The sequence below is a fragment of the Cydia amplana genome, chromosome 22 (genome assembly GCF_948474715.1).
Source record: "Cydia amplana chromosome 22, ilCydAmpl1.1, whole genome shotgun sequence".
Lineage (NCBI taxonomy): Eukaryota > Metazoa > Arthropoda > Insecta > Lepidoptera > Tortricidae > Cydia > Cydia amplana.
In genome coordinates this window covers 560,386-583,535 of record NC_086090.1, presented here as the reverse complement: position 1 = coordinate 583,535, position 23,150 = coordinate 560,386, and the positions used below count along the sequence as shown (strand labels likewise).

At 35.7% G+C, this 23,150-nt stretch overlaps 1 protein-coding gene across 4 annotated transcripts in view; it reads right to left on the bottom strand.

Moving 5' to 3' along the window:
• Nucleotides 1–23,150, bottom strand: part of LOC134658376 (zinc finger protein rotund-like) — a 202,046-nt gene that overhangs the window by 121,059 nt on the left and 57,837 nt on the right. For 3 of the 4 annotated variants that reach the window (XM_063514046.1, XM_063514047.1, XM_063514042.1), the window contains exons 4-6: nucleotides 12,937–13,017; nucleotides 4,120–4,240; nucleotides 1,958–2,100 (exon numbers count right to left, since the gene is read on the bottom strand). In XM_063514046.1, coding sequence (XP_063370116.1) covers nucleotides 1,958–2,100; nucleotides 4,120–4,240; nucleotides 12,937–13,017 — 345 coding nt within the window. The remainder of the gene's footprint in view (nucleotides 1–1,957; nucleotides 2,101–4,119; nucleotides 4,241–12,936; nucleotides 13,018–23,150) is intronic. The other variant, XM_063514043.1, reaches the window with a different exon arrangement.

Sequence of the window (23,150 nt, the reverse complement as noted above, 5' to 3'; positions counted from 1 at the left end):
TATACGGTCTAATAGAGATATTTATTAGTAAAATATTAATCTCCACTCCACTCCTTTGTCCCATCGAAACGAAGTGCATACTTTGACCAAAGGCGCGTTGATGTCTTTTGTTCCATTGTTCTGATTTGGCTTATGCACTACACGTGATTATTGTTCGGTCCTACGAAGTTTTAATTAAACTTCGTTTGCGTATTGCCCTTATTCATAAACGTCTGCTAAGTTAATCAGCTGATGATCATCGTTTCTCCCTCTCAATGACATAACGACAGATAGGGACAAACGACGATCATCAACTGATTAAAAGTTAGCAGCCGTTTATGAATAACGCCATAAGTCGTTAAACTGATAGCAGTGAGCAGTAGCAACAACCCCTCGCATTTAATGTTTGCGTATTGTCAATGTCAACTTTAATTTCACCTTTTTAGAGAGTGTATGTGTATTTTGAGAGAATTGTGCCACTATAGTAACTTACTTACATCACTTCCTTTTTCTACGAGTCAACCGAAATAATTAATCAAACTCTATTCTATTCTAAACTCAGCAATTATTGAAAATCTAATCGTCCCATCAAAACGAAGTGCATATTTGGCCAAAAGCTCGTTGATGTCTTTTATTCCATTGTTTTGATTTGGCAGGCCCTCGGCACTTTAAAGTACCTATGTATGTAATTATAGTTTGTTTCTACGAAGTTTTAATTCACGCAATTAATTCGACAAGAAGAAAACTGGCCACATTAGAAATAAAGGAGTCAGAGGGGCTACCGCGAAAACCGAGATTCGCAAATTGCGGGATCCTTCTCTTTCACTCAAATTACGCCTTCATTGGAGTAAAAGAGAAAGATCCCCGCAATATGCGAATTTCAGTTTTCGCGGTAGCCCCTCAGGTTTTGAACAAACACATGTTTCAAATTGGCAAAGTAACGGAAACAGTTCTGCCTGAAGTCAGAGGAGACAGCAATGCACATTCCCTGTTCCTGCGGACCACTAATGTCAAAAAGGAATACCTACTCACGGCGGCACGTATTGCAACCTTATGACGTACAGGAGACCGTTTCTCAAAAGCTTATAACTTGTAATACAAGTGGAAGTCCCTTTATAACTAAAGCCGTAAAAAAGTGACATCCGCTTGTATTACAAGTTAGGTACAAGCTTATTGAGAAACGGGCCCCAGAAGATTACGGGCCAAAGAATATGGGATTTCCTAGATTCAACGGGCATTAGTAATTAACTTTAATTTAAAGGGCCACAATAGATCATTGCTGGTCGACGTGGCACACAATACAAAAATAACAAAAATTCAGCGGGTCTCTATTATTGTTTCCCAAATAGTTTTCAGTCATAAAGTATTGTTTGCCCGCATTTTCGTTAGTCATAATTTATTTGGTTAAGAAATACGTCACTTTTCAGGATTGCCATAAAGTAAATCAGTTTTATGACTAATGTACGTCCTTATTCTTCTTACGTCCTTATTCTTCTTACCCAATTTGTTAAAAATATAGATAAAGTTTGTACAGTTGAAGAACAGGAGTCTCGCCTAGCCACAAGGACGAAAAACATAAAGGGTAGCTTCCTTCCAAAACTTCATGTAGCTAAACATTGCGCAAGATATCAGGCAGTCACTCTATTTAATAAGCTCCCTACTGACCTAAAAGTTATTACGGATTGGTTTTTATTTAAGCGTAAGTTAAAGTCGTTCTTATTGACTAGATGCTCCTATAGTATTGAGGAAATATTTGATAGGTCGCTAATTTAAGTTATTTATAATTGTTATTTAGTATTAGTTAAATGGTTTATTATTATTGTTATTTATAAATTGTATTTAATGTGATTTCTGACACAATGATTGTATTGTTTAAGAATAATAAATAAAGAATAAAGAATAAATGATAATATAACAAACAATACATTATGACTTAAAACTTTATGGGAAAGAAAGGGACCCCAAGTTGAGCACATACCTGAGGGCACATCTTGCAGTGGTACTTCCTCGCGTGGGCGTGCAGGGGTTGCAATTTCGCGGGCCCCTTGCCGAGCGGCTGCGGGACCACGAGCAGGCCGCTGCCGGTGTTGGTGCCCCCGACCGGTGAGGAGGACGAGGAGCCTGGAAGGAGTGAGGAGGTTTGTGAGGGCTTCTGGTAATTTGTGATAAGATCAAACCAAATACTGGTAGGAATTTGATCAATACGAGTATCTTCCGTTCATCCAATTGTGTAAAAATTTTCGTCTTTTCATAAATTAGTAAATTTAACATAGGTATAGTAATATATAAGTCATTATTCCTCAGCCGTTTGTCAGCTTTATTATGATTGACAATTTAATGATATTATGTATTATATTATGCAGGAACAAAACTGACCTATAGATCATCCAGGTCATGGACTGACAAACTACAGCATCAGTAGATGTCACTTCACTACATACTTAGTATAAAACAAAGTCGCTTCCCGCTATCTGTCTGTCCCTATGTATGCCTAGATCTTTAAAACTACGCAACGGACTTTGATGCGTTTTTAGGGTTCCGTAGCCAAATGGCAAAAAACAGAACCCTTATAGATTCGTCATGTCTGTCTGTCTGTCTGTCTGTCTGTCCGTCTGTCCGTCCTTATGTCACAGTCACTTTTCTCCGAAACTATAAGAACTAGTGTTGAGTCGCTCACTCGTGAGGCACCTCATTTGTACCACTCATTTTGTTAATTTGCCGCAGTACTTCGTACCGCAAAAATGTCTTACTTCACTCCTCTATTCATTTTACTTGATTCTAAAATTATCTTTCTCCTAAAAGTTCTATTCTTAACCTCCAGAATTGCACTCCAATTAAATGTTACTATTTATTTATTTATAAAGGAAGTGATGAATACATAAATATGTATACCTATACATTAAATATTTTTGTCGCCGTTGGAATTAATGGAATAGTCGACGCTGAAAATATGCTAGTACCTCACCTCATTTGAAGTAAGACATTGTAACACCTCATTTTAGAAAATGAGGTACTCATACAAAGTCATTTTAAATTGATGTCCTACCCATCACTAATAAGAAATATACTGTTGAAACTTGGTAAGTAGATGTATTCTGTGAACAGCATTAAGATTTTCACACAAAAATAGAAAAAAAAAACAATAAATTTTTGGGGTTCCCCATACTTAGAACTGAAACTCAAATTTTTTTTTTTTTCATCAAACCCATACGTGTAGGTATATTGAGGTTTCTAATATCATTTTTTTTCTAAACTGAATAGTTTGCGCGAGAGACACTTCCAAAGTGGTAAAAGTTACGGGGGGGGGGCCGTAACTTCTAAAATAACTATGATGATAAAACTAAAAAAAATATATGATGTAAACTTCCACCAAAAATTGGTTTGAACGAGATCTAGTAAGTAGTTTTTTTTAATACGTCATAAATCGCCTAAATACGGAACCCTTCATGGGCGAGTCCGACTCGCACTTGGCCGCCTTTTATTTTAATAGATAGAGTGATTCAAGAGGAAGTTTTATGTATAATTTGTTAACCCGTGCGAAGCCGGGGCGAGTCGCTAGTAGGGTATAATTACAAACTTGATTATCTTGGCCCAAAGCATAGAACTGACTCGTAGTATCCCAGACGTATACGTCGTATGGTGGCCAAAAGTTTGTTTTGATGATGTCCAAATACTCCAAATTTCTCTCACGTCTCGTTTTTTGTGACCGACAAGTATTTATAGTATTTATATCGTCGCATAAAGGGTGTTAGGGCTCATTTAGACGATGCGAGAACTCGCATGCGAGTTTCATTACATTGCGGGTTTCGATCGGTCGGTTGAATTGGACGTAACCAACAGACCGCAATGTAACTAAAATCGCATGCGAGTTCGCGCGCCGTCTACATCAGCCGTCAAGACGTCAAGGTCTCTGGGAGCCCATCTTGTAGTATGGACAAAACAAGAAAATTGCGTTTTTGTCGGTGAAATATTGCGTTTATGTATATAGTTGCTATACAATATTTTTTTGGATGAAATGTAAGGAATCGAATGGTACCTTACATTTATCGTTTTTGGAAGTTAAATTAAAAGCTTAAATTTTGAAACTTTCAGGTCCTGTATTTTTGTAATTTTTCAATATTTAGGTATTAGGGTACAAACCTGAACGTCCTGGGCCTAAGCCAGCTCCATACAGCATCTGGCTCATAGACTGATGGTGTCCGAGCCTCTCGTCGGCTTTTTGGTGACCACCGACGGTGCCGTCGCCCGTACTCATTTTGGCCTGAAAAGAGAAAGAAACTGTCACTTAATGATGATTTGAATAAAAGCGCATTTTTTTTATAATATTCGTCTTAGCCAGAAAATTCTTAAAATATTTAACACACAACTTTCATTAAACTAAAGAGGTATGTGTTAATTTCCCTTTACTATAAACATTTGTAGGTAGTACCTATCCCTTACAGAAAATTTTGCATAAAAAAAATTGCAGAATTTTTGGTATGGCGTAGAATTAAAAGTTATTGGCAGGCCTCGGAGTTTTTTTAGCACGGTAAGACTAAGGAGAGCTATGGAGTCTTTGTTAACATTAAAATTAAGTTCATACTCATACTCATCCTCATTAATTAAGTACAAGTAAATTATGTACAGCTCTAGACCTAATAAATATCAGCGATCATCACAATAACGAAATACGTAACTATATATTCATGACATAATGTGACATCTGATTTACTCATACACATATTTAGGTAAAGAGGTTTAATCATAAGTGGCCTATCACTTAAAAAAGTACTTAAGACATGCATTATTCGACATATTAAAACGATATTCCATAGATATTAAAACTGTTTATTATTCATTAAGGTTGATATAGAGCTACAATATTTTAGAATAGTTATGCGTTACTCTTCCTTACGTCTACAAAACAGTTCGTTCACACATAATGGGCAGTATAAACGTCGTAAGTCGCATTCATGGGCATCATTTTCAAGACACCAATATCAATATCTTAACAGTAATTATAGTATGTAGGTACGTTAAGTACTTAAATAAAATATTGGAGCGATGACACTGCAATATGGGTAATATAATAATATTAACATACACATATACATATTATATTATTGGGCATCATTTTCAAGACACAAATATCCTTATCTTAACAGTAATTATAGTATGTAGGTACGTTAAGTACTTAAATAAAATATTGGAGCGATGACACTGCAATATGGGTAATATAATAATATTAACATACACATATACATATTATTACTTTTTTATAATATAACATTTAATTAAATATATGTAAACAGAATTAATTACATATAAGTAGTCTAAGTATTTATAAAACGATTCGGACGAACTTAATTAATGAGGATGAGTATGAGTATGAATTTAATTTTAATGTTAACAAAGACTCCATAGCTCTCCTTAGTCTTACCGTGCTAAAAAAACTCCGAGGCCTGGTTATTGGACCTACACCACCTATGACAAAATTATAATTATCATGCTAACAAATACTGAATAACATTAACGTGCGAGTATACATAATGCATCTAATAAATTAAACAATCTAACTCACACACAAATACCAAAGAAACATATCTCACCCTCTTTGGCAAAGTGACATAACTCCAAAATAATGAATAACTAGAAGGGTACCGCTGCGGTGGTCACTTAGCCCGTCTGATAAGGATAAATCATTCAAGTGGACGTAATTTAGCTAAATTATATATATGGACTTGGTCAACAATGGGTATGGGTTTTGTAGGGAAGGATGCTGAGACAATTAATACATTTTTTTTTACCATTTTTATGAAAATATTTAGAGTTTTATTTATGTAGTCACACAAACTATATTTTTTGAAACTAAATAATTAAACACCGATAATGGTGGATTTGGTCACATTTTCTTTAGTATATGGTATTTATTTCAGTTTAAAATTAATGAAATATCCGGGAGACCGAACCGAACTTTGCTCGGAAAACATAATATATCAAAACTCAAAAATTTGCGTTTTCCCAGAGATAATACCTAGCTACGATTTTTCACCCCCGAGAACCCCATATAGCAAACATCATCGATATCGTTAGAGCCGTTTCCGAGATCCCCGAAATATGTATACATATTTAAATATACAATAATTGCTAGTTTAAGATAAAACTGTCATTTTTGTTAAACACACTTAAATAATGAAAGGCACCAAAACTAGGGCGACCATTTCATAACCAACCTCTAGGACTGTCCCATTAGTCACGCGCGATTTGTCCCGTTTGTCCCGTACCGGGTAGTAAATTACTATTGTTTCAAACATTAAAATATTGGCGGAGCTCTGCCCTTTGACGGCGGGTTTGGTACAGTTAACGAAGTATATAGAGAAGATAAAACGATTTTTGTCTCAGGTATTTTGTTTACTTTTACTTGATAGGTAAAATACGGCAAAGGAGGGTTTCGATTTTGACCTTATGTAATATATGAACTTGCACTTTGCTCTTGGAATTTCGCTATACCTTTGACATTGACGGCATATGGATATTTAAGCAAGATATACTATGTTTGAAAGTGGGCAAATTGGAATGGACTTAATTTGTAAAGTCAGCGCAGGGACAAAGCTATTAGTTAGAATGAGATAATGATATTCATCTCTCATTCTGTAGTATAGCTGTGTTCCTACTTACGTAAGTAAAACATACAATTGTATCTTAGGCCTTAGATAAGTTTTTGGTATTTAGGTACCTAATCACCCATCACCCACCAATCTACCTCATCTTAGAGGTTCTGCTAAAACTAGTTTAAAGGACCCCGCGGTTTTACCAAATTATAACCATTGAAAATGTTTTGTCGCCCCATAGGTAAAATTGACGAACAAAAACTATATACCTACACAAACAATAATATGTATCTAGGAACCTATAGTGGCGAAATTCTTAAAGTATCTAATCTAAATATCTACAATAAATTTAAATAAGAAATGTATAGGTACAAGAACTCGATTTAGAAGAAACATAAATTGTTTTAATCAACGGGAGTAATAACCACTCCATGTAATGCCTCAATATTCAAGATTGCAGTGACCAATGGGGTTGTTTTTGCTCCCTTGTCGGGGTTAAAGTGTCAATACACTTTGCTAAAGTTGTACTAACTGTAGGTACACTCTGTATATGTGTATAGTCAGATAGTGACGGCCAAAGTCGCCAAATATATCGAAACACACCTTTGTTACAACAATTAGTTACTGGCGAATTACCCTATATGGCTCTATAATTATGTACAACAATTCGAATATGATCGAGATAAATCTCAGTTAGGAAAAATATTTCAGGGTGGCAGATATTTTTTCATCTGATACTGTTGATGTTGACTGTAATCTAAACACTAATATTGCGCGAGATAGAAACTTTATGACTTTTATATAGCTTTTATATTTTCATCAATATTCTACGGATGCATAATATTTCAACATTGCGATTCATCGAGGAAATGTCTCCAGCATCCCGTTACATTTAAGCTAGTTATTAAAATATTTTCGTTGAAAATTATTTCAACTATCATATTTGTTTTTATGTGACAATTAACTGGATTGTGAAGAATTAAATAGACTGTTATAAAATGTATAACTTTGTCCGGTATTATGTATGATATTAATTATTTATTTACATAGTAGTAAAAACCTAGCATATTTTAAAATTTATAACAGGTTACATTTTTGTGAGATGAGATGAGGCCAATATTATTTATTTCAAAAGCCTTCAGATGCAGTTAAAGCAAAATTCAAATGTGACGTTATCTATGAAAAGGGACCTTATTGTCGATGGCGCTTACGCCATTATTAACGATGCTCCGATATAAATACAATGCCGCGCGACGCTGTGCGGCGTAAGCGCCATCGACAATAGGATCCCTTTTCATAGATAATGCCCCAAATGTCTCAATTAACTGGTAAAAATGCAACATTGAGTATTGTATAAATATTCATGGTTTAAACATCGGTCTTGACCCACGGGGGGTGAGATTCGTCATTAAGGAATTTTTATTTTATTTTGTTGAATAAGTAACGTCTGAATTAAAAGACCACACAAAACACTCAAATCGGCTTGTGTAACAACGGCGCGTGATATGAAGTTTAAAAGTTTATTAAAAAAACCGGCCAAGTGCGAGTCGGACTCGCGCACGGAGGGTTCCGCACCATCAACAAAAAATAGAAAACAAGCAAAAAATACGGTCACCCATCCAAGTACTGACCCCGCCCGACGTTGCTTAACTTCGGTCAAAAATCACGTTTGTTGTATGGGAGCCCCACTTAAATCTTTATTTTATTCTGTTTTTAGTATTTGTTGTTATAGCGGCAACAGAAATACATCATCTGTGAAAATTTCAACTGTCTAGCTATCACGGTTCATGAGATACAGCCTGGTGACAGACGGACGGACGGACGGACGGACGGACAGCGGAGTCTTAGTAATAGGGTCCCGTTTTTACCCTTTGGGTACGGAACCCTAAAAAAATAGCGATGTGGTTAGCATCGGTGAGTCGTCAGAAAAAACTGTAATATTTAATCTATTTTAATGTATTTGTTGATGTTGGTTTAATTATTATAAGACCCTAAAAGTTTACAAAATGCTATTGCCAAACTAAAACGTAAAATACAGACACTCGGGTAATCTACTTAAATAAAATAATATATATAGTTAAACAGTCTTTTTAAATATATTTTTGAACAAAATAAGAAATTGGGAAATAAGTAGAAAACTTCGTTAATAAAGACACTAACGCTTAATCACAGGGATTCCTAATTAATAATACAATATAGTGTCACCCTACACTCCTAAACTTTTTAATTATGAAACAATTTCCACTACAAGCATGACTCTTAACCCTCAAACTGCCTGCGAAAATTAAATTTCCCACCGCGACGCCAGAGGGCGTTATCGGCAAAATTAATTTGACCCGTCGCAGAATAGGGTTAGTTTGATTTACGTACTACGAAACTTTAATATCAAAAACGTTATAAGTGCTTGTAATATTGTATTAAGGTAGGACGTTTTAGGGTTAAAGTTGAAATAGTTTTGGTGATTTATAATACGTTTTAGAATTGTTTTGGACTGTGGTCAATTTGATGAATTGTTTGAGGTTAAGTGTGGAAATAAAAAATATTGTATGGTGAAGTGTAAGTTTCTTTGATGACGATAGCTGTATGTTGGTCTGTCTTTTACCTCTTCACGCTTAAACCGATTTAGGTAAAATTTGTCTTGACGATAGTTTGAGGCCCGAGGAAGGGTGTGGGATAGTTTTTATCAATCATTATTATCATATTCCTGTGCAGACGTAGCCCCGGGCAGAAGCTAGTCTTTTATTTTTAATTCATAAACCTTACCTAAGTACTTGTAATTGCTATGCTGCTATTGCTGACTGTACTTACCATATAGTTTGTGTAGTAAGATTTAAAACTAACCCACTTTTCTAAAAACGACCAGTACTTCAATTATTCTTTTTAGCAGTATATCTCCTAAACTCATACATATACCACCATCTATCTGCCCTAAATTCGGACTCATACTTTATGGTGACACCGTAAAACTGATATAACCTTCCCAACTTCTCATCTCTCACACTTAAACCACAAATTTTAACCTTATATGCGGTACATAAACCAGCTTTTGCAATAAAGAGGTTAAGTTTATACGACTTTTTGAAAGTTGCTAGGAGAATGGCGTCCTGTTATATATTCTTTAGTTTGGCGCCATCTATCGTCAGTTATGGGCAACTCTGACGTTTGGCCTTCCCATTGCTAAGTACAACTGGTACAACGCTTTAGGGAAGACCAGTGTAATGTATGGCCTCAAGGTCCTTATAAATTTTAGAGTAATAGGGGGTCAATTTATGCTGGTTACGATGAAGTATAGGAATAATGGCTCTGAGATAGTAAATAAACTGTTTTTCGACCTAATTCGGAATAATGGCGAAGAATGAATTAAGTGTATTTAGATTACCTACCTTTTTTGTAGGTATTTACAACCTCTTATTTTAGGTTAGGGTTATTGGACGTTGGGTCACACCATTATCTATATACAGTGTGGAAAGATAGTCTCCTTTAAGTAAAATGAGCCAGCTTAAGGATTTAAGGTAGTTTCCCTCCAGGGCCCGACTTATCTTTCCACACTGTATACGAGGGGTGGCTGAAATATACGTAGCCTAAGCTAAGAAAAAAAGAAAAAAAAAACTATGCTACTTTTTTTCCCACCTCTTTGGCAGTTTAAATGTTGCCGCCATTATTAACGATTATTAATAATAATTAATTTACATTTACCTACTTTAATACTCTCTTTATTTTTTTTCTAAGGCCGCGAACTTTTCAGCCGCCCCTCGTATATATATGTTACGTAAATGTTCACGTAATTTAAGCATTTTTTTAATCTTCGATTGTATAGGAGCGACCTTATGGCGGCGATTTGGTGAGTCTTAAACACACGTCCTAAAAATGACAAAGAATCCCCCCGTGGGCGTCACTTGTCGCTGCGACAGACGTTGTCAAATGACGCGCTTTGTCACCCCCGTCACCCCCGTCACACGTCGCGGAGTGCAACGTGTCATAACTTGGCGTGCGATATGAGTGCCTTTAATAGACTGCAGATATCTTGCAGATTAACACATTCACTGCCACCGACGCACATGTGCGTCGACCGTCATACAAGTTTGTTCCTAGGCCACGCCCCCTGGCAGTGAATGCGTTAATTGCAATTGTAAATATACTATATGCTTCACCAGATAACATATTAAGTACACGTCACAATCACAAAGTTAGTTGTTATAAAAAAAAAACAAGATGCCGTCTTATTGTAAATGGTGGACCTGCCGTGGACCACTAAATATAATCGACAAGTTTAATATTACTATGAATGGTCGGACAGACAGACGCATGAGTGATCCTATAAGGTTTCCGTTTTTTTTCCTTTTGAGGTACGGAACCCTAAAAATTAAAAGTAAATAAAAACCACATTTATAAACATATTTCATGGCCATACCCCAACTTAGCGCTGTGGCTGTGGCCCTGTTTGATGAGACCATCAAGTACCGTAAGCGTAATGCAAAACAAAAAATATAAATTTAAAAAGATACTTTATGTACCTACACACATATTAGGCACATTGAAATGCGACATTCGGAGATGCATAGGAAAACGAAGTAACCAAATTTAACTATTCAACGGCCATACCTTATAACTGTGGGAGGACCATGACGCCGGTGGTCACGTGGCGTACTCCAGATCATCTTTATGACGATTTTGCATATCTAATAGGGTAACGGCACCAGTGGCCAGCCAGGTACCAGTGGTCAGCCTTTTGAGTCGTTTATTGGTCATAAATATCTGGTATATTCGTTTAAACAAATCGCGAGTACTCAAATAGGAGCTTTGATTCCTTATTGGTTAATACGTCACACGACAGGTGCGGTGAGGGAACGGGGGGAAGAAATATACTCGTTCATAGAGGTGCTGTTTGTCGACGAGTGCAATAGTGTCATGTCTGCCATATTTTTTACTGCACGTGGTGTTCTCTTAACAGGCAAGAAAAACTATGTTTTAATGTTAAAAGTTATTGTTTTTGTATATGATTGGTTTATTTATTAGTTTATCTATTAAATTGCATTATATTTGAATGAAAATATCAATATTTCACTTATAAATTGAGGGGGCTGGCCACCGGATAACACTTTTTTCCAAAGAATCCAGTGCCCAGCCCCCCACGACTGACCTTTGGGTTATTCGTTTATTTTATTATTTTGAGCACTGGGTTTCGCGGATCCAGTACTCAGCCATTGACCTTGCTTGGTACGTCGCCGCCTAAAATATGTCCACATTTTTAAACCCTATCTCATTGAAGTAAGGTTCAAAAGTGTATACATATTTTTGACGTTAACTATACATAACTATCATTTTGCTTTTTCCTGGTCGGTATATGACTTTGTTTATTAATGATAATTAGATCTGCATAGACTCGATTAATTATTTTTTACCGAATACCTACTAGGAACATAATTATATATTACCTGATTTACCTCATTAATTTTGGATGGATTAATTATTAGAAAATAAATATTGCGATTCTTAGTTTGCAAGAATAGTGTTAGTTAATTAAGTACATCCAACAAATTTCGTGTCATAAGAATTGTATGTACCTACAAGATTTTTTTTATTAAATAAGTAAGCAAGCAAGTAAGTAATACATATGTATATGCAAAAAAAATATAAACTAAAATTAAAAACTACAACTAACTACAATAACGATAACAAAAATTATAAAGAAAAATTAAATATTATGGTATCGTTGATTTTGATATAAATATTAGTGATTTTGATCTAATTATTATGAATAGTTTATATAGGCTGAGTACTGGGTACACAGAGGCTGCTTACTGGATTTTGGAGGCTGACTACTGGAGAAAAGTGCCAATTTTTGTTTAAACTTAATTAGAGATATTATAAAGAGGATTGTTATTTTTTTTAATATTGTGTATTAAAACTATGATAAACAATTGATCTAACCATGTCATTTGTTTAATTATCCGACTAATCCTGTAGAAATGCCGAACGTTCAAACTTTAAAAAGTCGTTATAAGGCTGACTACTGGTGCCTTTACCCTACTATGGCTACGTCACACTACATAGGTACCAACTATACAAAAAAAAACATACACGGAAACACAATGAAATCTCTTTAGTAAGTCTACTTTGAAATAAAGAAAAACACAGCTAACATAAACAACTCTTTAGAGGCCATGGCCCATACCCCGTAGCCCTGTTTGATGGCCATGACACCCCGTGGCAGAGACCACTGTTTACCTATTTAATATTACTACATATAGGTAACACTATGTGTCGAACAAAAAGAGGCGAAATACTCTACGTAAAACAGTAAAATAGCTACAAACGTAAAAGAACCACATATCAAAAATAGCTATTATGCGGCCATGGCCCATACCTCGTAGCCCTGTTTGATGGCCATGACGCCCCGTGGCCGAGACCACGCGGCGTACTCCAGACCATCTTTTTGTTGGCAGTGCTGTTGGACAAATAATTAGGTTATTGTATCCACATGCTTTATTCTCTTAACAGTAAAGTCATGTTTAGATTATCTTGAGCTTCATGCTTTTATTCTCTTAACAGTAAAGTCATGTTTAGATTATTTAGAGCTCCTCGCCCGCTCAACTACTTCTGCTGCTATATTTATCGCGGCCAAACAAAGAACTTTAATTGAAACAACAACATAATAATGTACTAAAACCTTCTACAATAGCAATAATTCTTTATTATTGGAGAATTTTCCACCGTAAAAGACATATACGTTTATATATGTAGGAAAAGCGATTTTTATATCCATGACCCGGCTAACATATAAAATGTTGGTCCGAAACTGAGTTGCCGTCCCGCTCTAACGCGGTGTGTGTGAGCGGGACGGGTGTATGAGTGACGCAGGCGAGTGTGCATGTATGGGGATACGTGTAAAGGTGGGATATGAAAGGAATGGAGACGACTGTTTTTTATGACTTTATTATACTTTTTTGTTAAACAGGAACGGATAAATAAGGAATTAAACAAAGATAAGAAAACAGAATTTTTAATTGCTCTTCATCTACTTATTGCGCGTTTCTGGTTGCTGTTGCCCCTAAAGGTTACCTAATTCTAAGAATGTAGAGATTAACGTCTTCAGTGTGAGTTTAATACTTCAATTAAAATATTTAGTAAGGAATCACTGAAATGTACTATAGCAAATAGATGTGCAAAAGTGCATACTCAATATCATAATGAACTATCGCGATAGCCGGGGACAATATTAACTAAATATAGATTTTTATATATTTTACATAGGTAATAAAAACATATTTCCACTGGTGCGTTTATTATTAGAAAATTACGTACTTATTTTATACCTACGTGCAATCTAAATAAAAAGTATCTAACTTAATTGTTTTACAAGTTGTACCTATTCAATTAAAATCCTAGACAAATAATAAATAAAAGTGCCTGACGACCAGTGAATGCAAATTGCTTCAAAACTGAGTATTAATAGCAAACAAAATAAGGTTCATTAATTTGTGTACAGGTTTTAAAGGGTCAGCAACGCCCCTGGAGTCGCCGTCGTCCATAGGCTAATGGTGACCGCTTACCATCAGGCAGACCGTATGCTTGTTTGCCACCGATATAAAAAAGAACAACGCCCAAAAAATATAGTTCCAACACCGTCTCCACGCCTCCCGTAGCTCCAAGAAAAACCCAAGACACGAGTATTTTTCTTACCCCCGTGTGTGGTGTGTGTGTGCACACACGGGCACTGCACACATGCACGCGTACGTCTCGGGTAGTAAAATATTATGCTGTCGGGTCTGAAATAACATTGTATAGATAATCAATAACTGGGTTTTATGCGTTTTAAAATTGTCGGTACTGCTAGTTAATGCTTGCAATAATATCTTACAAGACAAAGGTGCAAATATATCTATTATGTACTATCATAGCTTCTGTACGTGACTTCGTCTGGAATGATCAATGAAATGATGATGGTTTGATTGATGGTTAATAAAATCTATGCTATGTCCTTTCCCGGGCCTTAAGGGGCCCACTGATTACCAGTCCGCCGGGCGATATCGGCCTGTCAGTTAAAACAAAAAGTTGACAGTTCCGAACGACTGTGATAGGCCGACATCGTCCGGCGGACTGGTAATCAGTGGGCCCCTTTGTTTAAAGGACGGAGATAGTTTTATCTCCGTTCCAAATTTCATCTAAATTGGTTCAGCGGTTTAAGTGTGAAGCAGACAGACAGTCAGACAGAGAGCAAGAACAGATAGACAAAGTTACTTTCTCATTTATAATGTCTACTAATAGGGATTCTAAAGTAACAGTCTAGATATCTAAAACATTGGCATGGACAAGGTATCAGAAATTTGTGTACAGATCTTATTGGCTAGACATTAAGGTAGTGTATAGAATTTTTGACCATTTACCACAAAACTTGCTGGCAATAATATGACATAGGATAAGGGCGTAAATATATCTACAATTGTTAGGTACAGTGTACAGTCGCCAGATATATCGGAGCGGTCAAGGTGCTCAAAAATATCTCAACATGAATGGCTTTATAATAGTTTTGCTTACATGTTTGTGAATAACTTGGTGGCTCTTATTCTCATGGTGTCAAGATCTAAAATATCCATATGGACAACGCGCCAGAAATATGTCTTATTGCCTAGACATTAAGGTAGTGTGTAGTATAGATAGATATTAGTGAAATTAGTGCATGGAATTCAGATTGGGATGGCAAGTTTTGGAACATTCTCTAGCAGTGGGACATTAAAAAAAATACTTTGGAAAGTAATAGCTCGTAGCTTTCAAAATCAGTTGAAAAAACTTAATTGATCCAGTAGTTTCAGAATAAATATTCTGCGACAGACGGACGGACAGACAAAGGCACACGTGACCTATAAGGGTTCAGTTTTTGAGGAACAGAACCCTAAAAATCGTAGTTGGGTTATATTTTTTACTAGCGACCCGCCCCGGCTTCGCATAGGTTAACAATTTATACATAAACCTTCCTCTTGAATCACTCTATCTATTAAAAAAACCGCATCAAAATCCGTTGCGTAGTTTTAAAGATCTAAGCATATATACAGACAGACAACGGGAAGCGACTTTGTTTTATACTATGTTTTGACCGAAGGTTCTTTAAACTTTTTACTGGTCATAAAATTTGCCAAATTTCAAGACCAAAAGCTTCCGAAGACACAGATGTGGCTACATTAAGCAAACTCGGGGTAATTCCGTATAATGACGTGACGCTAAGCCGGAGGCGTCACCGCTGACGTTGACGGATGCGTCATTGGGACCCTAATTTTTTAGGCCACTTGAATACAAGATCTGAGAACTGATGTCTGTTTCTCTATATCTGTACTCAATATTGCTTACACCTTGGGTAGCAATATGAGTACTTACAGATACCTATAGAGAAAATTAGAATTTATAATTAAGAATTTATGACATATCAGTGTCATAAGTGACGTTACTTCAAACAAAAACGTCACCTTTGACACTGACATTAATCCATATCGTATCTAGACGTAATATTTGACGTGTCTAAGTTCGAATCGGGTCGTTTGTCTATCTGTTACCTCTCAACCGTTATATCAGCGGTTCGCAATCTTTTTTTTTGACGGAACCCTTTTGGAAAGCGAAATACTTGATGGAACCCTACAATAAAACAATAGTTTTTAGAAGTGTATTTTTTTATTAATAAGCATAATAATTATGCTTATTTTATTATTCTAAATTATTCTAAATTCTTGCGGAAACCCTGCAGGGGTGTCGCGGAACCCTAGGGTTCCGCGGAACACACTTTGAGAATGGCTGCGTCATATTGTCAACATTTGGTAAGTACCGATATTGGAAAAAAAGTGACTTAAATATGACGTAGCATTTGACTATTAGGTACGAATATTGTATTTTTTTTATGTTAAAAAAAATATTGAATTGTTAGTCAGAGTTAGTGGATGTTATAACTTAAATGTCACATCAGGAGCTATTTAACAACGTCTTTTCAGGATTCTTGGTGGGTTTTCCTTGATGAAACATGTGGAAAGTGCGTGTATCTAAAATCGCGCGCTTATCGTGACGTTGACAGATTCGCGCGTGTGACGCGTGCTTTATGGATATGGACGTGTTTTTAAAGACGATGTGGACTGCTCGTGCTCGTGAAGTAGGGTGACTGCTACAGTTATTGGCCATTCATTGCCACCCAGCCACACAAGACATCCGCGCCAGACCACAAAAATTTCGTCATATAAAGCTATAGTACCACGATCCCGACTATCGGATCGTCCGGCCTGGGAACGAAATCATAAAATACCCGATAGTCGGGTTTTTGGCACTCAATGTGTTAAACTCAATTAAGTCTAGCTTGGTATGTCAATCAACTTATCATAAAATCTCTGGGCCCTTCATTATGGTTTTTTTCCACAACTGCTGCTATAAAATTTTACACTATTTCACCCATGTTATTATACCTCCCATGTCATATTGTTTCTTGTTAGGAGGTCCCGGGTTCGAATCCTGGTAAGGGCATTTATTTGTGTGAATACTGCCTTTCTAAGTACTGCCTATCCTGTGCCATAAATTTGTGTTTTGTGTTTTGTACAATAAAGAGTTTATACATACATACATACATTTGTTCCTGAGTTATGGATGTTTTTATGTATAATAAGTATATATTTATATAATATCCATATCTTTATATTATATATATCGTCGTCTAGTACCAACAACACAAGCCTTATTGAGCTTACTGTGGGACTTGGTCGATCTGTGTAAAAGTGTCGTATAATATTTATTTACCGTTAATCTACACTATAGACTATTTTCTTTATTATTTTCTAAGGACGTTGCAATTCCTACATTCGAGTGGTGCACGCAGCAAATTACCGTGATGGGCCGAGATGTCCTGTCGCCGCCAGAGATGGATGACAGGGCGTTGCGGACTCTATACGCCGAATATTATGCATATAAACGATTACGTTTGAAAAAAAAAATACATATTAGCGACCCGCTCCGGCTTCGTACGGGTTAACAAATTATACATAAACCTTCCTCTTGAATCACTCTATCTATTAAAAAAACCGCATCAAAATCCGTTGCCTAGTTTTAAAGATCTAAGCATACATAGGGACAGACAGCGGGAAGCGACTTTGTTTTATACTATGTAGTGATGCAGAAATGGTTGAGCAAATTTTTGGCGTCAACAAATTCTAGACGGCAAGACTGTAGTGACAGTCTCCCTGCACCGAATGTCTCCGAGCGTTTTTACTTGCTGCTGACAGCTACAAAAATATGAAAAACAATAGTAATAGAATATAATAAAATTTATTCAGGACGCTTAAACAACAAAAATTAACAAAAACATGTCACAAAAACGGTTTAAAACCTCACTGAAAAGGTTTCCACTCAGCTTGGTGTTAAGGCACCTTTTAAATACCTTGACGCTGGTCTTCCGTGGCAACCCTTCCAGTGGACGCTGCTATTATCAGCAATTCTCACACTTTAGAACGAATCTATAAGATTACTATAAAACTTAAGTGAGACTCGAACATATTATACATAAATCAAGTTAATTTTAATGTGTAACAATGAATTTTCATAGATATGTTTCATACAAGCAAATTACCGTCATGGGCCGGGATGTACTGTCATAATATAATTAACAGTACAATTACGGTAGCGACTGATTCGTCGCGTTATTGTCCCCACTCATTTAATAAGATGAACAAGCCGTTCGTCGCTGCGAGCTAGCATTCGATAAAAATAAACCCAACGATTCGTCACAGCGAGCCGGCACTCAAGTATAATTAACAGTATTACGGTAGCGGGTGATTGGTCGCGTTATTGTTTCGTATCATTGACGGCTAATGGTGTAACATACCTACATACACTCACGCTCTGAGGGGAAACATGTTGTATGACAGGCTGTTGTATTATTCTAAATTCTAATCAGACATAGTATCAAAAATGACCTTTGATTATACCCTATGTGTTAAAATACTAATTAGAGTTAGCAATCTAATATTATCTGGAACTCACTTTAGCGATAATAGCTATCTTATAGCCAATTTAATGAATAACTTATGTCGTTATTTTACTCCTGGTCATAAATAACATTGTATTATTAAACCCTTAAAAAACGCATCCTGAACACAAACAGACTCAGTATAGCGTGTACATTTTTCTGCGTAAAAATTCTAAAATCTAGTGAAGACTAAAATCAATCAGCCTTCCGTAGTTTTGACATGATATCAATATTGTCAGCATTTGCATTAAGAAGTAAAATGCACTAACAGTGTAAAGTAAACGTACTAGTGCTCGACATGCTAATGCCCAATAGATGACACCCTGCTGTCGCCTCTATTGACAATGACTTAAGTTTCAAGATGACATGTACTGGGACCGCGTCGAGCACCAGAGTTACAACTGTTTAAAACTTGATATTGTAGATTTGTAACAGTATCATAATAACACCTGAATTCGTCGCAGCGAGACGACACGGGCGTATAATTAACAGTATTACAGTAGCGGGCGATTGTTTCGTCTCATTGCTACTTAATGGTTCAAACGGACACTCACGCCGAAGGGGAAATGTGTCTATAGGTAGGTGTGGATGTCTGACCAAAACTTGCCTCCGTTTTCTTAGTGGCGTTATAATAAATAAATAATTATGTCAAAAATTAGCTCTAGATACGATAGGCCTATGGATCGGACATGTCAATGTCAAAAGTGACGTTTCTTCGAACAAAAACGTCACTTTTGACACATATGATAGCAAATGGAATATAAATATGTACTAAAGTGTCATTCAATAGAACTTGCTAACTATGTAAACAAAAGTTACTAGTAAATTGACATTCAGTGTCAATTTTAGTATGGCGGTTGGTTTACATAGTTAGCAAGTTCTATTGAATGACACTTTACGTAGATGTAGAGTTTTTCTATGTCCCGGTAGATATATGTCTAGTGAAACTAAAACTGTTATTGTCTAAAATGACTGTGATTGAGTTTTATGATTTGCAAATTTTGACTATCTTTTAAAACAACTTGGCAAGAAAATATATGAACAGCAATATAGTAAATAAACCCGCGCACAAACATTTTAAAGTATTTAATCCCCATTTTAATCCTTTTCTAATATCCATTGACTATTCAAGCACCTAAAAAACAACAAAGAGTGTCTTCTATAGTTTTTTTCTTAATCTAACTGTACCTACGGTAGCTTAAAAAGATGATGACAAATATGGACAAAAAAAGGTTAAGAGAGAGGCGGCCCTTTCAGAGTTAAAATTATGTTGTCACCCGAGTTATAAGAATTAAATGATGGTTCATGTCGTGTGGTTCTTAGTATAGTTGGAATTAGTAGTTTTGATAGTTTGGATAGTTAGGTACATGAGTTATCCCTTAAGTAGTGATAAAGTTAAAAATATTACAGTGGAAATAATTGCTTAAAAACACTATTAAAGTCATCAAACTTGGTTGTTTTTTTTTTAATATGAGTATAGATACTTTATATCCTACAAATATTATAGACAACATAACATACACGAAATAATTGTAGAAAGCTTGTAGAAATCGCGGGAACAAAGAGAAAAAAAGAACAAAGACTAGGTTAATTCAAAAAACAAAAATCTACCTACTCCACAACAAAAACAGTGTCCTAAAATTAGCAAATTTTTGCAATGTGTATTGAAAGTGCTAAAAAACTAAAGTGTTCTTAGCCTATTTCTATCAGACCAAGACCTATTTATTAAAACCAAGTACAAACCAAACTATTCTCAAGACATGAAGACAGGTATAAGTAACTCATGCCTTCGTAAACTCACCCTATCGCCAAAAGTCTTAAGAACCACAATGTCACAAAGGCATTTCTCCCCTTAACGGGTTAACTTAGGAGGGTTGATATTTACGACACCAATAATACAGTGTGTTATGAACTCAATTGAAATTGTTTATGATGAAATTTATTTACAAGAACTATCATTGAAATTTTAATCCTCATACCTAGTCGGTAAAGTCGATATTTTAATGATTTAATTCTCTAAAACGCAAATATTTTTTATCTCTTCTTGACTTAGGTATCTAAAGTGACGTATGTTATATGTATGCTCATGCAATTTTATGACTTTATTTAATATAAATTAGAAGTAAACTGCCATGAACATTTAAATTGAATAAGGGCATTTCAATTCTTGATACTTGATAGTCGGTGGTAAAAGTTAATATGTTTGTAAGAAATGAGTACAATGACTGTTTCACAATATTGAATGGAGACAATATTTATAGGTGTTTATCAAATTTATGACATAATATAAAAGGTATTACAGTGGCTTTTAAGTTAAGCAGTGTGTTCTTTACACTTAGTTGAACTTACAAATAAATCGTCAGGTTTGTAATATATTAGTATAGTTCCATACAATTTAAAATATCTTGCCCCTTTTATAAAGGTTGGCTGCTCGATTTTGGATATTTTATCTCATTTACTAACTCTTAAATGAAATAACTGACTATAATGTGCATAGAAACTAATATAAAACTGTATTACTGTTAAAAAGCAACAAAAAATAAGCAAAACCCACACAATAGCGGACTCTAAATGAACTTAAAAACATCTTAATTTTCAACAAATCTTATACCTTTAAACGAAGCAATTCATGTATATATATACTTATACATTTTGGGGATCTCGCAAACGGCTCTTACGATTTCGATGATTTGCTTCCAGTCTCTGGAAAAACGTGAATATTTGAGTTTTTATATGTTTTCGGTCTTACCGTGGGGCTTAGTCAATTTGTGTAAAAAATGTCCATTAATATTTATTTATTTATTTATTTATTTAGATATTAAGATATTATTTTGAGCTGTTTGGATATATTTACCACTTAGAAGCACTACCTATATAGGAATTTCCCAACAAGGTCACCCTTCTTCATTGCTCTCGAGTGTATAAGTATCTGTTGACAACAGTATACCGATCGATTAGTTTGCAGGACTCTCTAGGGCCCGGTGCCGAAAGTTTGTCGTTGTAAACGAATAAAAACTTTTATACTTCCTCTCGTTTTCTGTTTGATATATTCTGTAGTCTTTTTCTCGTATTATAAAATACTAGCGAACCGCCCCGGCTTCGCACGGGTTAACAAAATATACATAAACTTTCCTCATGAATCACTCAATCTATTAAAAAAACCGCATCAAAGTCCGTTGCGTAGTTTTAAAGATCTAAGCATATATAGGGGCAGACAGACAGCGGGAAGCGACTTTGTTTTATACTGTTTAGTGATCTCACCCATTTCTATATTTAGTGATTAGAATCCAATAGCCGCAATAATATCTGGACGAACGAAGCACGCAAAAAAGGTAATATTTATTTAGTCAATTTGTATAATTGGATTATCGCTGAATGAAATGCAAATCATACACAATAACTGCACTTTACAGCTACAAAGTTAACCCAAAACAGTTAAAATCAACCCCCGTCATCCGCACTTACATTACTCACTTGAAATTAACTCACAATACTAGGGCGACCAAAAACAAAAGCTAAAGTGAGACAATGCCTACACATATCTATCGTACGGTGGCCACAATTTTGACAGGCAGGAGACCGGTCCGCAAGATTAATGGTGGTTCTGCTCATCGTGGTAATGACCTCTCTGAACGTTAATGACATCGTAGGGTGGCTGCGGTTACCGGGTTTTTCTTGAGATACCATCTTAAGATTTGCCGAAGGATTATGTGTGGTTAGGACGGTAGCTTTGAGTTTAAGTCGTAGTGTGGTTTTACAATTGAAACGTGCTTAAATATATGTATGTAAAATGTGCCTTGTTTAAGTTATTTACAGTAGTCTCTCTATACTCTACAGGAAGGAATAGTTTTAGGGAATATAATGGTTTAATAATAATTTATAATAAATATTATTCTAGATTCATACATTATTTAGGCTCAGTTCGCTTAAATATTCTATATTCAAAAGATTATTAATAAAAACAGACATGATTTAATTTTTCATTTTAATCAAAAGTATGGGATTTACAATACCGGTGTTGAAATACCAAATTCAATATTAACTATGTTGGCTCAGTGACCCAAAGAGTATCTTGATCTCTGTCATCTTTGACAAGAGAGCTCGTTACAAAGATTCTCAACTGGACTTGCCGGTTTTCCCAAAGGATTTGACCTACTTAATCGCAATATGTTATAATAGTACCTACTTATTAGCTCTAGTAAAAAAAATGTTATACGAACCCAAATAAAATTCCTACAACCTATATTCCTAAAACTTATAACAAAATGTATATACGTATAACTTTACTTTTTACGCACTAAAACTCCACAATCATCGATCTAACCGAATCCCAAAATCCACCAACTCATGGTCGCCCCACTATCCTTGCTTAATGTCTTTGCCGTAACGGAAAAAAAGCATGTTTATCTTGGTCGAGCCGCAGCGTCTCTGCGAATTGCCGGTCCCTTGAATTTCGGCCGGCTAATCGATTTTACCCGGGACTGTCCTAATTTGGCGGATTAATCGTGGACACCCTCGTTCGCGCCCAATTTCCTTGGTGCAATGATATTGCTACTATTGTTTTGGGAATGATTTTGGGTGCTAATGAT